Source organism: Antechinus flavipes, chromosome 1, assembly GCF_016432865.1.
Source record: "Antechinus flavipes isolate AdamAnt ecotype Samford, QLD, Australia chromosome 1, AdamAnt_v2, whole genome shotgun sequence".
In the NCBI taxonomy this organism is placed as follows: Eukaryota; Metazoa; Chordata; class Mammalia; order Dasyuromorphia; family Dasyuridae; genus Antechinus; species Antechinus flavipes.
In genome coordinates, this window is record NC_067398.1 from 352,584,761 (window position 1) to 352,601,137 (window position 16,377).

General features: G+C 34.5%; 1 protein-coding gene across 4 annotated transcripts in view; it reads left to right on the top strand.

Moving 5' to 3' along the window:
* Nucleotides 1-16,377, top strand: part of CCDC68 (coiled-coil domain containing 68) — a 79,715-nt gene that overhangs the window by 57,933 nt on the left and 5,405 nt on the right. For 3 of the 4 annotated variants that reach the window (XM_051969600.1, XM_051969599.1, XM_051969601.1), the window contains exons 8-10: nucleotides 3,020-3,125; nucleotides 4,347-4,430; nucleotides 11,800-11,876. In XM_051969600.1, the coding sequence (XP_051825560.1) occupies nucleotides 3,020-3,125; nucleotides 4,347-4,430; nucleotides 11,800-11,876 (267 nt within the window). Of the gene's footprint in view, nucleotides 1-3,019; nucleotides 4,431-11,799; nucleotides 11,877-16,377 lie in introns of those variants that run through there. The other variant, XM_051969602.1, reaches the window with a different exon arrangement.

Consider the following 16,377-nt stretch of genomic DNA (forward strand, 5'->3'; position numbering starts at 1 on the left):
TATACATAACCTATATAACTTGTACAGATGAATCTGTGCCATCATCAGTTTCAGAGTTCCCTCAAAAGATACAAGTTTTAATCATTCATAGCTACTTACCCTTATGTGACTTTTACATATATTCTCTCAGAAAGTCACCTCCAGGTATTTACCCAGTAAGCTAGAGGGCTTTCTCTAACTTTAAGATCCCCAAATGATTATCTTACTATAATTTAGAATTATGATATGATGTGGAATTTTTATAAATGAGTGATTGTTATTACTGACAAATTGATAAGGTTGGTCATCCCTAGTTGAGGGAAGGCTTCTCTTTTATTTTTCTATGGCAAAATCTGCCAAAGGACTTCCAGTCCCTACTAAAGATGGCAATCTGAACCTTGTAATTTTCTTATATGCAGCTTTTCTCTAAATCACTCCCCACCTTCCAGTTTTCCAGTATTTGCTCTGTCTTTGTGGGACAGAAGGGAAAACATTTCATATATTGGTTTTTGGCTATTTATTACTAACATAAACTTTTTACATTTTATAAATATATATACAAAGTTCTGGATTCTTTCCAGAAGTGGCTTGAGGGAGTTTTTAAGGGCATTTGAGTCAGACTTCTAGTGCATAAACAATTTCTGTTGTTGTTGTTTTTTCATTTGGAAAATGTACAGGTCATATTGGTCACAGCACTGTCCATGCGGCTTTAATTTGCTTTGCTATCTTTGATACCTACTAATGTGCCTATTTGTCTTCTCTAATAGAATGTAAGCTAAGATAATTTTTGCTTTTTCTTGTATCCTCGATGCTAAGTGTGGGTAGTGTAGTATTGTTGTTAGAGACCTGGCCTTATAACCAGCAAGATCTGGATTAAAGTCCCCAGGTCACCTCACATAACTGTCAGGATTCAAAGTAAGTCTTTAAGACTACATATTGCTGAGAAGGTATTGACCTGCATTGATAGAGTTTCCTCATTTGTGGAAATAATAAAGAATATGTTTGTGCATATGTATACATGTATGTAATCAACTATAATATAAATAAATTTTAATGTACAAAAATTTACTTTCTCATCTCTTCATTCTGTTTGGAGGAGGGAAAAAAAAAACCAAAAAATCTTTTTTTAATCAAATGTGCATAGTCAACCTAGTCAAGCAAAACAATATATGCATCTATATATGGACATACACATATATCTCCTTCATTTTGAGTCTATTGCCTCTGTTAGAAGGTGAGTAACATGATTCATCTTTGGTCATGACTGGTTACTGCATTGATCAGGTTTTTTTTTTTTTAATTAGTCTTTCAATATTTTATTTCTTTATAATCTTTCATTTCATAAATTAATCTAGTTCTGCTTTCTTTGCCCTATATTACTCCATATGTCTTTCTACTTTTCTCTGAAACCATTCCTTTCATCATTTCTTATAGCACAATAGTATTTTATTACATTTACATACATATTTGTTCAACCATTTCCTAATTTCTGGGCACCCTTCAGTTTCCAGAACTCTAACACCATAATAAAGAATTACTATCAGTTTACTTTTAATACAAATGAATCCTTTTCCTCCTTCTTTGATTTCTTTAGGGAATAGGCCTAGAAGGGGTATCAATAGATTGCAGTGGTATGCATAGTTTAGTGACTTTTTAATGGTGGATCCAAATTGTTTTCTAGAATGACTGGATCATTTTACAGCTTCATCAATAATATGTTAATGTGTCTGTTTTCACGTAGCCTCTCCAAACAGTTGGCATTTCCTTTTTTTGTTATCTTTACCAGTCTGATGTGTATGTGTGTATGATAGGTGTGAGATAGAAACTGAATTTTTATTCACTTAATTATAAATATCTCCCATTTATCTTCATATCTTTCTTCTACCTTCTTCACAACTTTAATTATTCTATTGACTAAATTATCTGATCATTGATTAAAATAGAATAAGCTTATTCTATTTTAATGTAACTACATTTCATTTGTTTCTCTTTTTTTCTCTTTATAACAATTCAGCTTCCTAGTCTTTCCCATTCTAATTATTTTATACTTTATTAATATTTTAAAGTTTTCTTTATGCCTTTTTTAAACATCAGTCTGTTTCAGGTATTCTATTCCTCCCTCCTCCCTCTCCATCCAATGAGCCTTCCCTTGTAACAAATAAAAATGACATAATGATTGGTTTTAGCAGAACACTCAATATTCCTTATCCATAGTCCCCCATCTGAAGAGCAGCACAGTGCAATGGAACGATTTTTGGTTTTAAACCTTTGCCACTTTTATGCACTTGGTCAAGTCACTTAATTTCTGATCAAGTCACACAATTTCCTCTTTTGTGATATGAGGGGATGATACTAGATGATCTTGAGGCCTTTTGGTCCCATGTTATGCAGGTAAAGGAAGGGGTTCTATTTTCTCATCTCTTCTACATGGCTAATCTTGTTTATTACATTTCCATAGAGTTAGCTTCCTTATAGTGTTTTTCTTTACATTATTGTAGTCATGAATATTATTTTCCTAGCTTGGTTTACTTTATTCTTCCCCAGTTCATGCAGATCTCATGTTTCTCTGTGTCACAATAGTATTCCATTACATTAATATGGGAGGCAAGGTCAGGAAGAGCAGGGTTCATATCTTTCCTTTGGTACCTAGTGACTGTATGATCCTGAGCTAGTCCTTTATTTCTCACTTCCCCATAGAACTTCTCTAAGGTTGTAAACATTCTCAGAGCAAGTATTAATCCATACTGTGGGAGGGAAATCCACACATGGAACCCCGTTCTTGCACAATGAAATACTTTTTTGCTTCTTTTTGGCCTCCCAAACCTCAAGAATACATTAGTACAATACAGTTTGTTCAGCCAGTCCTCAGTAGATAGGCACCTACTTTTCTTAAAATGAAGCAAGTACCTGACATCATGCACCTGCAGAAAACCAGTTAGCAAGGGGACAACATGTCAATAATTTAGAAATAACCAGTACAAACAAATTCTAAAAATCACTATTGGCAAAAATCATTTTCTTTTTCCCCTTTCCTCCCCAGTTGTAAGGACCTTCAGACAGAGATTTCCACTCTCCAGAGGCAAATTTCCTATTTGCAGTTTGTGATTCATTCTCAGCATCAAAACCTACGCAGTGTGATCCAGGAGGTCAGTTTAATCAAGTGTCCCTTCTCTCGGAGATGGAATGTTTACCAGATGAAGTACAAATACAGATAGCATGCCTGGGCTATAAAAATAATGAAAGTTTTCCCCTCACTGACATTTCCTCTGCATTGATAAATGCAATCTGGACCTTTTGCTTGGGTTTAACGTGGAACACTTTGGAAATAGTGTTTAACTGTTCTTTAGACCCTTAGCTGGTATTAAAAAAGAATCAAGTCTGTTCCTCAGCGTGTCTCATACATCCGAGATTCCCAGCTGGAGCAAGGTCTGCTTTTCATTTCCTCTGAGGCTTTTGATGACTTAGAAGGTAGGTGCAGGGGAAGGAATTCGTTTACTAGGGTGATTCTGGCATGAGGAGAAAAAGAAATGGCGTCAGCTAATAGGACTGAGTCATCCAGCCAAGAATGTGGCCCATGCAGCTCTTCAAGACTGATCAGTTCATTGATTGTGATTAGCCTGCTTTAGATTTAAAGCAAACAAACAACTCCTTAATATTCATTTCTTAAAGAGAAGTAGTAGAGGAGCAGTCTTAATTGTTTGTTCAAGCTGTCTGCTTATTTCTAAAATAATTGATGGGGCAAAATGAACAAAAAGGATCTACTTTGTGCATGTATTGACTCGATAATAATACAAAAACAAATGCTCCTTCAAGGAGCCTATATTCCAGTTTCTTTGGGCAAATTGTCTTGAACCCAGACAAGATAAAACATGCCCTTCTCATGCAGTTATGAGTGAGCAGGAAGCTCCTAATAGACACAGTGTACTAAGCATTGGTCTTACAGAAACTTACTAGTAATTTCATTTGTTGAACAAAAAACTTCAATTGCAGAGAAACATTAAGATTCCAAATGCTTTCCAAGAGAACTTAATTTAGTTGAAAAATGATGTGCAAAGTCAGCCTCACTAACTCCAAATCTCTAAAAAACAAGCCTTTGTTCAAATTTCTAGAAGCTATTTCTATTGTCTTCTTAAATAAAAACAAAATAAAAATTAAAAATTACATACATTTACACATACATATATACCTGTCTATATATAGATATAGATAGATATAAAACACTTGCTATGTCTTTTAATCCCTAGGATCATCCCTTTTAAGAAAATCATTTAATTGTAAAATGCATATGACCTCTAAGTTATATAGATATTCCCTGTTGTTTGATAAGATTTGAAAAAAAATTCTCATTTGTGTTTTCTAATTCTTAGATGGAAGGATTAAAAAATGATGTACAAGAACAAGATAAGAGGATTGAAACTTTGAAAGAAAAGGTGAACATCCTTGAAGCTCAGGTAAGGTGGAAATATTTGCCACCCTTAGGCACATGTGTGTATGCATACTTGGGCCTTTTCATTGCATTAGAAATTATACACTTTTTTATTTGGTGCCAAGATTTTTCATATCCTGAAAATAATGCTTTTAATTTCTGTAGTAACTTTGACCCAAACTTCCTGAGATGTTTTATGGCTTGCATTTATACGAACAGCAATTCTGTTAGAAACCAGAGGTGAGATAGCGCCTGACTATTGAACAAGGGCTGAAGAACTCAGTTAAAAACACAAACAGCATCTCAGTTTCATTCTGACATGTGTTCTTTCCTTAGTATACAGACTACTCTCTTTTATCTCTGTTACTAGATTGAAGATATGTTGGGACAGAGAGGGGCAAGATATAATTAAACTGAAAACATTAAAGGGGTAGGGTTTCTTGTTTTAATTTTTATTCATTTTATTTTTAATTTATGGAGTAAAATAAGCATTTCCATAACATAATATAATAAAAAAAGATGATTGCACATGAAACTGCAAATCTTTCATTTAAAATTTGCTATTCATTTTAAGCATATAATAAAGTTTTCATGTGAATTATTTTCCTTTCTTCTTCTATAAGTAGCTCTAGAGATGGCTACCATTAGACACAAATATGTATGTATGTGTTTGTACATATTTTATATATGTATGGGTATGTGTGTATATATATATATATATATATATATATATACACACACATACATACATACATACATAAACATTCTATACATAATACTATTTATCAGCTTTTTCTCTAAATGCAGTGTCTCCCTTCATATGTCCTTTGTAGCTAATGTGACTTATAATAGTTTTTGTAATGATTTGTATTCATCTAATAGGTTTTATATTTGATTCTAGGGTGATAGGCAGCCAATAGAGTTTATTGAATAGTAGGATGACCTAGTCCTACCTGTGTTTTAGAAGATTATGTTGACAACTGAGTAAAGTATAGACTGGATTGAGAAAAGACTTATGGCAAACTATTGCACTAGTCCATCATGAAGTGACAAGATTCTGCTTATACCACGGGCCATCAGGTTTTCCTGAAAACCTGTGTTTTCATGCAAGAAATGTCATGAGGGCAAAATTAACAGGCCTTAGCAACTGATTAAAAATGGGGGAGGGTGGGGTGGTAGTGATGGTGAGAGAGCAGTTTCAGTGGAAGCCAGATTGTCAAGAATTAAGAAGAAAGTGAGAGGTAAGTAGAGACACCTAATGTAAATAGCCATCTCAAGTTTAGCCACATGTGGGAGAGATACAGGATAATAGCTAATGAGGATGGATGGATCACATGAGGGATTTTTGAGGATGAGGGAGAAACAGGTGTGTTTGTAAGTAGCAAGGAAGCTGTAGAAAGGGAGAGAGGGAAGATTAGTGAAAGAGTGGGAATGAGCAATCTGCTGGAGAAGATGGAATGTAAGAGGATCATTTGTGTATGTAAAAGATTTTGCACAGTACAGAGAAGGACCATCTCATTGTGTGAGATACGTGAAGGAGATAATAATGGGAAGTATCTGGGCTATGTGAGATGCGGAGGGGATAAGAGGGATCTCTTGAGAAGTGGAATCTTTTTTTTTCAGTAAAACACAGGGCAAGATTTTCAGCTTAGAGGGTATGTTGAAGAAGAGTCATAGAAGGGTTAAGGAAGGATGAAAAGGTTTGGAAGAACTACTATAGGAGGGTTTAACTAGTTTACCCAGATGCAATTGTCTTCTCTCTTCTGATTAATTTACTCTATATGTTTCATGTATGTAGCTCATGTCTTACATGTTGTCTCACTCAATCAAATGTATCCTTCTTGAGGACAGGAATTTTTGGATTTTTTTTTGGTTATTTTGAGCTTTTCTCTTTCATTGCACAGTGACTAACACTCAATAAATGCTCGTTGACCGATTGTTGACTGACTAATTGATATATTTGGGGCCATGCATACAGTAATTATTTATATACTTCTTAAAATAAATGTATGTATGTATATATATATATATATATTTGCATACAGAATAATATAGGAACTTTCTCCCTATTATATTAAAATAAAGTATTCATTAAGTAATACATTTAAATAATGAATATATTAGTGAATAGGAAGGACTGGTTTTTTGAAGATTAAAAAAATATCCCCATGGAAATATTTCATTTACTTTAACTTGCAAGATTGAATCAATGTAGAAGATAGGGTATCCTATCTTCCATTTATTCCACATGTATGTTTTTCTGGGACATTTCTGAATATTATAAAAAACAAAGGCATGGATATTCAGATCTTCCACATTTATTGATTTGTGTTTTGATATCGAAAAGTCTATAATCACATGTTAGCCAGTCTAGTTAAGTGGAGGAGTGTTATGGGCCAGAACTTGAAACAAGGTACTAAGTGGAATTGAGGAGACAATGGTTAAATCTAATTTAGCATGGTTCAGTATGATTGATTTAATCCTACAACAAATAATGGTTTCCTAGTGATATAATGATTGGTTTATACGCAGTGTAGAGCATGTAAGCTAGAAGCCTCAGCCAGGATTTAATTCAGAGATGTAGGGTGATTATTGAACTGAAATGAAGACTGCCTCCAGAGACCCCAAGAAAACTGAAAAAGAGAACATTACAGAGAAGAGCATATAAGACTTCTCTGGTTATTGAAGTTTTTAGCAACTGTGAGAACAGAATGTACGGATGTGCCAGGTTTCACAGGGACTTGAGGACCACTCTTTAGCTTGTAATCACACTAAACAATGCAGTGGTCTCAAGAGGGCCAGAGTATTGGTTATCATGGTTGAAGAGGCTCTGCTGGTGGAGATAAAAAATTTTGAGATACATTGAAAGAACACCCTCTTTCTTCTCTAAAATGATTTTTAGGGTAGAAAAAAATCTCCAGATAAAGACAGGCAAATGCCTTCTTGTTCTGTGAATGATTCCAATGGCATTTAGATTTTGTTAATGTGGTTATAACAGTTACTGTATATTACCTTTTTCTTCCATTTCTGCTTCCAAGTATTCGAAAATTCTGGGAAAAAGATCTTTCAATTTTGTGAGGCTCTTTCTCTTCCTTATAAATCATGCCTTCATTTTTTTCCATGTTCAGAGTGAAATTTACTGATTCAACACTATGCAGTTTTATCTTATATATCCTCTTGCACACTCAGTTTTTTAGCATCTCTTTGAAATGTCATCAGAAAAAGATTTTGGCTTGCCTCTTGTTGAGAATCTTAATTCATTTCCTCTGAATTTTTGAGATTTTTTTCATCTTTATTTGAAGCTTCTGGTAAATATATGAGTTCAGGTATCTCTCACTGATAACCTGTTCATCTTTAAGTATATTTTAAATATTCTCTTCTCTCTTCACGTGTTTCCATTTTGCAAAGCATTCTGTGTAACTGTACTGCCATCATTCCTTTTATGATGTGAGTTGCTGTGCTTCAGAAATGAGGGCAAATATAAAAATGTTTTAGAGAAGAAAGTGATTGAAGACTAGTGCTGAAACAGAGCCTTGACTGGCAAATGTTTCATCATTGGCTCAGAGAAATCTCTATTTGGTAAAAAGCAATTAATGCAGAACTTATATAAGTGTCTCATTTAGTAGAAACATCTTAAAAGTCTGTGTAAGGAAAACATTATCACATGGACAGAGATGGTAAAGCATATGGGGAGACTAAAGAACAGCAAATTAAAGCCTGTTATCTTGGCAAAGAAGATGCTTTCCTACCCCATAAAATCTATTTAGATGAGTTATAGGGAGAACTGGGGGGGTGATAATTCAGGAAGTGAATTTTAGTCACTTCTAATCAAGTTCTGTCTCAGATCATTACTCTAGTTTAGAGATGAGCATCATGGATAGAGAGATGATTTTCAACCCAAGAAAATCTGGGCTAAAGTTTGGCCTCTTACATATACTGGATTGTGACCCTGAGTAAGTCATTTAGTGATCGAGGTAGCTCTCTAAGTCTCTGAGTTTCAGAAGGTCCACTCTGCTTTGGTAAAGGGAGTTTCCTTACCAAGAAGTTCCTAAACCAATGAAATGATAGGCTCAATCCATATGCCCATAGCACTTTTCTGCACTGACAACGAATTATGAGCTTGAGCTAACATAATGTTTATAGAGGTGACCTGGAAGACAATAGCAATGTATATGTATATCTGCACAATACATACATATGTGTGTACACATGTATAGAGAGAGCCACAGATGCACATACTTGCATCTCTGTATAATCTGCATATGCATTCCTACACGTATACTACATTTTGTACACACATGTATGCATTAACACAGTTATCTCTATTACATACTTTACATACATGTTTGGCAATCTTTACATATATGTTTTATACATTTACAACTGCACTGTAATAAACCTATATGTACACTCAAATGTATACACACTTGTATATATATATATATATAGCACATATATGTTTATGAACATGTGTATATTTATATATTATAAACAGAATATGTATAAAATAAATCCAAGTTAGTTTTGAGAGGGAGTCTCTAGCAGCTGAAAGGATTCAGGAAAAGTTTCAAAAAGAAGGCAGAGCATGAGCTAAATTTTGGAGGAAAGCAAAGAATCCAAGAAGGGAAGGTCAAGAGGGAGAGTGTCCCAGTTTGGATACAGCCAATGCAGAATTGCAGAGATAAGAGATGGGGGGGGGGGCAGGTGTCCTGTAATGTGATTAAGCTCTACAGTATGTGGAGGGAAGATCTCTCTATCTTTGTTCATTTGTCTTCCCTGGTACTTGTCCTTTCTGTTCAGCCAAAATTATAACTGATCCTTTAAAGTCTTTCTGTGAGATTTTCCATGAATTTCCCATTGGTCTCTCACTTCTGAAATCATGAAAACTCTCTTTGCTCCTCCCCACCTCTTTTCTTACTCATTTGGCAGCTAAACCTATTGCTCTTTTGTGTTAACATTTTCTCTATTTTCATTTAATTATTGTTAGCAAGTACAATGGATAGTTGGGAAAAACCTCAGTCATTTATTAGCTGTGTGATTTTGGGCAACTCATGTAATCTCTTAACCCCATTGTCCCATTTGTAAAATGGTAACAATAATAGCACATACTTCTTAGCTTGTTTGAAGGATCAAATGAAATTTAGTGGGTGCAGTGGGTAGAGCATTGGGTCCTAGAATCAGAAAAACCTGAGTTTAAATCTAGACTGGAACAGATTTTCTAGTTGTGTGACCTTGGATAAGCCACAACTCCAATTTCCTTAAAAAAAAAAAAAGAGTTGTGCAGTATATATGTATTTATATACACATATATTATATGCTATATATGCATACACGTGTATATATAAAAACTTTGTAAACTTTAAAGCTATTATTCAATTTTGATTTTAATTTTTCATGAGGATATGTCTTATTTCTCCAAGTAGAAGTGTGAGCTGTCAGCACCCTCCCTCTGAGATTTCCTCCCATTTACATTTGTATATAATTGTTTACTTGCCATCTCCTTCATTTTTATATACAGGGTTATTTGCATGCCATCCTTTCTCTCCATTAAGATGTGAGTTCCTTTTGTGTTTTTTTGTGCCTTATGAGGATAGTAAGTGCTTAATAAATATTTGTTGCGTGACAGCTCCTAACATTAATAAAACTCAGTTTTTAAAAATCTGGAACACTTCACAGACTTGCATGTCATCCTTATACAGAGGCTATAGTATTCTCTGCTGTCAAATCTCATATAGTTAAGTTCTGTCTTTATGTTGCTTACAGAGCCATGCATGCAATAGGGACATTCTTGTTTGCTGATTGAATGACGATTGATTGATCTCCTGACTTAGTTCTTTCTCCTCTCCTGGTTCACATTTTTTTTTGTTTTTTGTTTTTCTTTTTTTCTCTTGCAGTCCCATTTTCTTCATAATTTAATTATTTTCTGAGATAGAGTGATTTAATTTATCTTTTTTGGCCACAGTTTTTTTTCATCCATGAAGTGGTTGGTTTGAATCAAATAATATCAATGGTCATTTCAAGCTCTAAAATGCTTTCATACTCCACACAAGTTCCAATTCAGAATTCCATTCTTTTCAGGTCTATTTTCACCAAGAAGTGAAAATAAAAATACTTGAAAGTACAAATTACACCCATGGGTCTATGAGATGTGTAAGTTTGCCATTTAGAAAAGAAACCAGGTCAGCCAACTAGTACTTATTGATTGTCTAAAGGATCATAGTATTAGAGCTGGAAAGGAGCTCAGAGAACATCTGGTCCATTTGCTTTTATAGGTAAAAGAACTTTGACAAATGAGTTTAAATGATTTGCACTAGTTCCATATATCATAAGCAACAGAAGTAAGATTTCTTCCCACTAAAGACTACTATAGTAATCATTCATTATATATCACATCATCCGCAGGCATTCTTACTCAGTTTTCATCCTAAATGAGGAGACTGAGGCTCTTCTACGTAGGAACTAGCATGGAATAAATTCTTGGACATATGGAGCAAAGAATGTAGAAAAGAGACATTTTAATACCTGGATGCCTTTAATTTAATGCCTTCAAACTCTGTATGAAAAATATTTCTTTTGGGAAGGGGATGTTTCCAAATGTATTATTTTTTCCAACTATATGCAAATTTTCTTAAATATTCACTTTTTAAAATTTTTTGAATTTAAAATTTTCTCCCTTTCTGCCTCAGATAGCAATTTGATGTATGTTATACAAGTGCAATCATGCAAAATATATTTCTATATTACAAACCAAGTTGTGAAAGAAAAGACATACAAAAAAATTCCCCAAGAAAAGCAAAGTAAAAAAAGGATGGTTTGATCTGCGTTCACACTCCAATCAGTTCTTTCTCTGGAGGTAGATAGCAATTTTTCATCATGAGTCCTTTGGAATTCTCTAAGATCATTATATTGTGCAGAAAAGCTAAATCAAAAAATTAATTTTTAGTTAATTCTCTGGGATTCTTTAAGCAAAAGATATTCCTTAAGATTGATTATTTTCAACAATCAAATTTCAGACCCTGAATCAAAATATTGCTTAAGTCTATATTGGATTAGGCATTTTCCCAGTGCTTATCATTTTTTTCAAAATATCATTGAAGAAATTCATTGTGTCTTTTACTAAACATGTCATTAATGTACTGTGATCAGTGACCTGAAGAATGAATAAAAGGTTCAGCTGATGAACTTCTAATAAGAGGTATAGATGCTCTCTCTCTCTCTCTCTCTCTCTCTTTCTCTCTCTCTCTCTTTCACTCTCTCTCTCTCTCTCTCTCTCTCTCTCTCTCTCTCTCTCTCTCTCTCTCTCTCCCCTCCCCTGCCCCATATATATCTGCAAAAGTATTATTTTATGTCAGGGTTTCTATACAATGCTGATGGAATTTTCTTTTCAATTTTAGAATAAAGACCTAAAGAGCAAGATTGAATTTTGGTCAGACAACTCCAGGATGAAAGTATCTAAAGGAGTTTCCACAAGGTAAGATATTTCCTCCTCCCCTTGTCCCCCATCATGTATTCTCATGTGGAATAAAATTCCACATATCTGAAGATATGAGAAATTATTACTATTTGTTTTGAAAGGACATAGATAATATTGAATCTTTTTGAAATAACTTAAGTATGAACTAAATACAGCATGATATATTGGTCTGAGAAGAAACCTTGGAGCCCAGGAGAACTGAGTTTAGTCCTGGAACACACTGCTTGTGAATTCTTAACCCAAATCATTCAGCCTCTCTCGTTGCTCTAGGAGTTCTTAACTTGGGATCCACAAACTTTTAAAAACAAATTTTTCTTGTTTATTTTGACAAGTATTTCAAGGTAAGGAATTTCTTTTTAATACTACATATTTTATTTCATACATTTAGAAATTTTATTCTGAGCAGAGTTCCATAGGCTTCACCAGACTGGCAGAACTGTTCCAGGACATCAAAAAGACTCCAAGCTCTATTCTCTAATACTCTAAGTTTTAGGAAAATCATTGACATGTCTTGTAGAAAAGGTTCCTCATCAGGACATGTCAGTACCAATGAAAACCTAAATTCCCCAGTCTCTGTTCTCATTCTAAGTATGAAGGAAATAAAGAAATGCCCACAATTAGTTAGCTTAATTCAGAGGGACTTCTTATTGGATTGGTCATATCACACAGGACTGGAGTTTTTTAAAGCCATTTTCAAAGATTTATGGCATAAACAGGTTTCTAAACTTTACTGATATAGTATCTCAAATGAGCTAATATTTGTAAAAAGTGCTTAGAATGTGTCTGACACATAGTAAATACTATACAAAAATCTAGTCTCCTCCCTTCTCTTCCTCTTTCACCTACAGTGATAAAATCATGGAATATTGACGTGTAAAATGAATCATAAGTTTATTTCTACTTTAGTATTATGGAAAAAAGCAAGCAGAAATAGATTGTATAGTTATGAACAGAAATGTAGCAAAATGGACCAACATTTGTTTATTTGGTTTTTTTTTTTTGGTAAGGAGCCTATCAAGTTAATAGCATGATTCATATTGACCCTTTGATTGACTTTTACCAGCTGTGATCAGAGAATTCCTAGCTCCGCTTTTGACAGCTGTAGTGAATAAATATTTTTTAATCATTTACATTTGCCGTCATTCTCAAATTTAGCTAAACTGAATTATACTTACTTGGTTAGAACCTACTCAAAAATGTTATTTAAATTTGGCCTGCCAAAACTTTCCAGTAAATGCTCGATAAGGTTTTTGTAAATGTCTTTTAAAAAAATGAACAAAAGTGGAATATTTCCCTTAAAAGATGCCTACCTTGAAAACATATGCTTACAGATGTGCTATTCTGCCACTGTGTCTCTACTTTCCTATTGCCCTTTTTCTTTCACTAGTATCGTCATTTTATAGTCAACCAGGTTTAAAATTTTACTACTTTGGAGGTTTTCTTCTTCCTTGTATTTATCTGATCATTATTGCCTATCTATTGTTTCATAATTTTTCTTGAATCCATCCCTTCCTTTACAATCCATGATGGTCTCCCCAATACAAATCCTTTTTACTTCGTTCCTAAATCAGTGCAAGGATCCTAATACTTTACTTACTTAGATGTAGGAACATTTAAGCATATCCTACATAACGGTTGACATATTAATCTTTGTAAAGTAACACCTTCATTACATTACTCCCTTGTTTGAAGTAATGAATCTCCATCACTGGAAACGAAATCCATTTTTAATGACTTGACATTCAAGGCTATCCATAATCAGGTTCCACGTAACTATTCCAGAGTTATCTTTAATTTTTCTCCACATTGGTCTCAACATACACAAATTCTTTTCTAACTAGACTGAGCCTCTTGTTTTTTCCAGACTATGACACGCATTTCCCTTCCACACCATGGTTGACAATATTTCCTTATGTTTTTTCCTGTCCCTCCAGCCTTTCTGTGTATTTTAAGCTCACTCATTCTTCAAGGCTTTGCTCAAGTCTAGCCCATAGCAATCACTTCTTCCTCTGAACTACTCTTGGACTCAGCATTTAATCACAAACTGTCTTTTGTTTTTATTTAATTTTTCATGCGATCTGTGCTTTAACCCCCAAATTAAATTGTAGCAGAAGGCAGAATTAACTTTTTCCTTTTGCTTTGTTTAATCCTTCCTCCGAAAAAGTACTATACTCATAATAGTTAACACAGAAATTGTTGTGATGAAGAAAGAGTGAATGCTTATGACCAGAGTTATACTTTGATGAAAATGATAAAGAAAAATCAATGATGTGTATGTTTCAACATAGGTAAATGGCAGAACACTTCCTACAATTCCATTTGTAGAGAATTCCACAGAATATACTTATAATTATACAGAATTGCTTCCATAAAGAAAAAATAAACTATAGTCCATAATTATACATATCATTAAAGATGAAATTTAAAATTTCCTGTTCTATCAGCTTTTAGGCTTCTCAAGCTAATCCCTTTAGGACAGATTCTGATTTTCTGAATCTCTATGGGCAAATAGCTTGGAGTAAAGAATCAGGCCCACTGTGATTAGTGTCAGGCTGGGAATCCAGATAGATTCATCTTATACTTTAAATTGTTTACCGCAGGACATCTCTCTCCTAATGATATGTAATTAGGGACTAAAGGGGAAAAAACATTCTTAGCCAGGTCATAAAGTCTTGGGGCCACAAGTGACAAATTGTCATCTTTTAGCCATTTGTCTTTTTATGTCTAAAAGACAAGATGAGCAAAAAGATTCTACTCGAGGTATTCAGGAATAGGGTAAAATGAACATGCTTCAGAAACTGTATAGACTCCTGATCACTACAGTGTAGATAATGGCTGTAGGTCTGATCGTATGGCTGTGTGCATTTTGTGAAGCCTTCTTCTCACAAAGACACAATGAGGCAAATGGTACAACTGACCTTCCTCAGCATTGTTGAAAACAAAATTCTGAACCCCCAATAAATAACCTCAGGGTAAGTGAAAAAGTTCAAAATTTTAATACATTTCTATAGGTAGTAGGTGTAAAAACTCAAAAGTGAATTTATACAGATTTTAGGAGCAAGACAATAATGTTTTATCCCTAATAGTGGTTGCACAATTCCTCTCCCATTCCCCAGTGACTGGAGAGATGAAGTTAATATTCTTTCCTGATCCTTCTTCAACATACACCTCTTAATATGTCCCCCCCTCCTGCTACATACAGTGCATAATCATTAAAATGAACCTTAGCTCTTCCTAGGAAGGAGGAATTAATATTTATGAAGCAATTAAGCATGTGCACTCTAGCTAAGTTATGACCATTGTCCTACTTTTAGCTTTTTTTTTTTTGATTATTTAACTAGTTTTGTCCAGTTTTACCTACTTTCAACTGTTTTCGAAAGCTCTCCTGCTTCCCTCCTCTGGACTACTTCTGATTCCAGACTTCTGGTTTTCCTTTGCTATGGGAACATAACTTATTATTGCTCATAGCATCATACAGATAGTGAGTGCTAAAGCCACAGACAACTCAAACCCAGGAATTCTGATTTCAAAACTAGTGTTCTTCCTCCTGCTATACAGTGCTAATTTTCCGGGGCTCTTAACAACTGGGTCATAGAAAAAATTCAACTCGTTGCTCCCATTTGGGGCTGAAAGTAGTAGGAAAAATCCTTTTTTCTTTCTCTTGCATCTTTCATTATGACCCACCTACATTTAGAGGCCATTCAACAACATGACTTATAGGATCATGGACTTGGAGTTAAGAGATCATCCACTCTAAACCCTCTTTTTTACAAATAATGAAAAAAGCCCCCAAATTTAATCCCAAAATTGCACAGCTAGAAAGTGGCAGAGACACTCTGAAGGATTTGAAACAGTGTCTTGTGATCCCACATTCCATGGTACTTCAAGCAAAAGCTTCCAGATCATAAGATGAACAAACATTTAAACACACACACACACACACACACACACACACACACACAGAAGTGGTCAAGTACAACACAAGGAACACCTGTCATTTTTTTTTATTAGCGTAGTGTTAAGAGCACTGAATGTTGAATCAATCAATCAGTCTATATTTATTAAGGGCTTTCTATTTACCAGGCCCTGTGCTAAGTGTTGGGGATTCAAAAAAAGGCAAAAATAGTTTCTGTCCCCAAAGAGCTTACACTCTAATGGGGGACAGAACATGTCTTTAAATACACATAAGAAGTTATATCCAGATTGTGTAGGAAATAATTAACAGAAGGAAGGCACTAGAATTAAGAGGCGTGTGAGAAGGCTTCCATTAAAAGATGACCTGAAGCAGCAGGCAGAGTTAAGGAGAAATAGCATACTAGGTATGAGGAACAGCCAGAAAAAATGCCTGGAGCTGAGAGATGGAGTGTCTTATTTCTAAGGTAGTCAGGAGGTCACTGAGCTGGAATGAAGAGTACCTGTTGCAGAATAAGGTATAACAAGAATGGAAAGGTAGGAAGTGACGGGGTTATGCAGGACTAAATGCCAAGCATAGCATTTT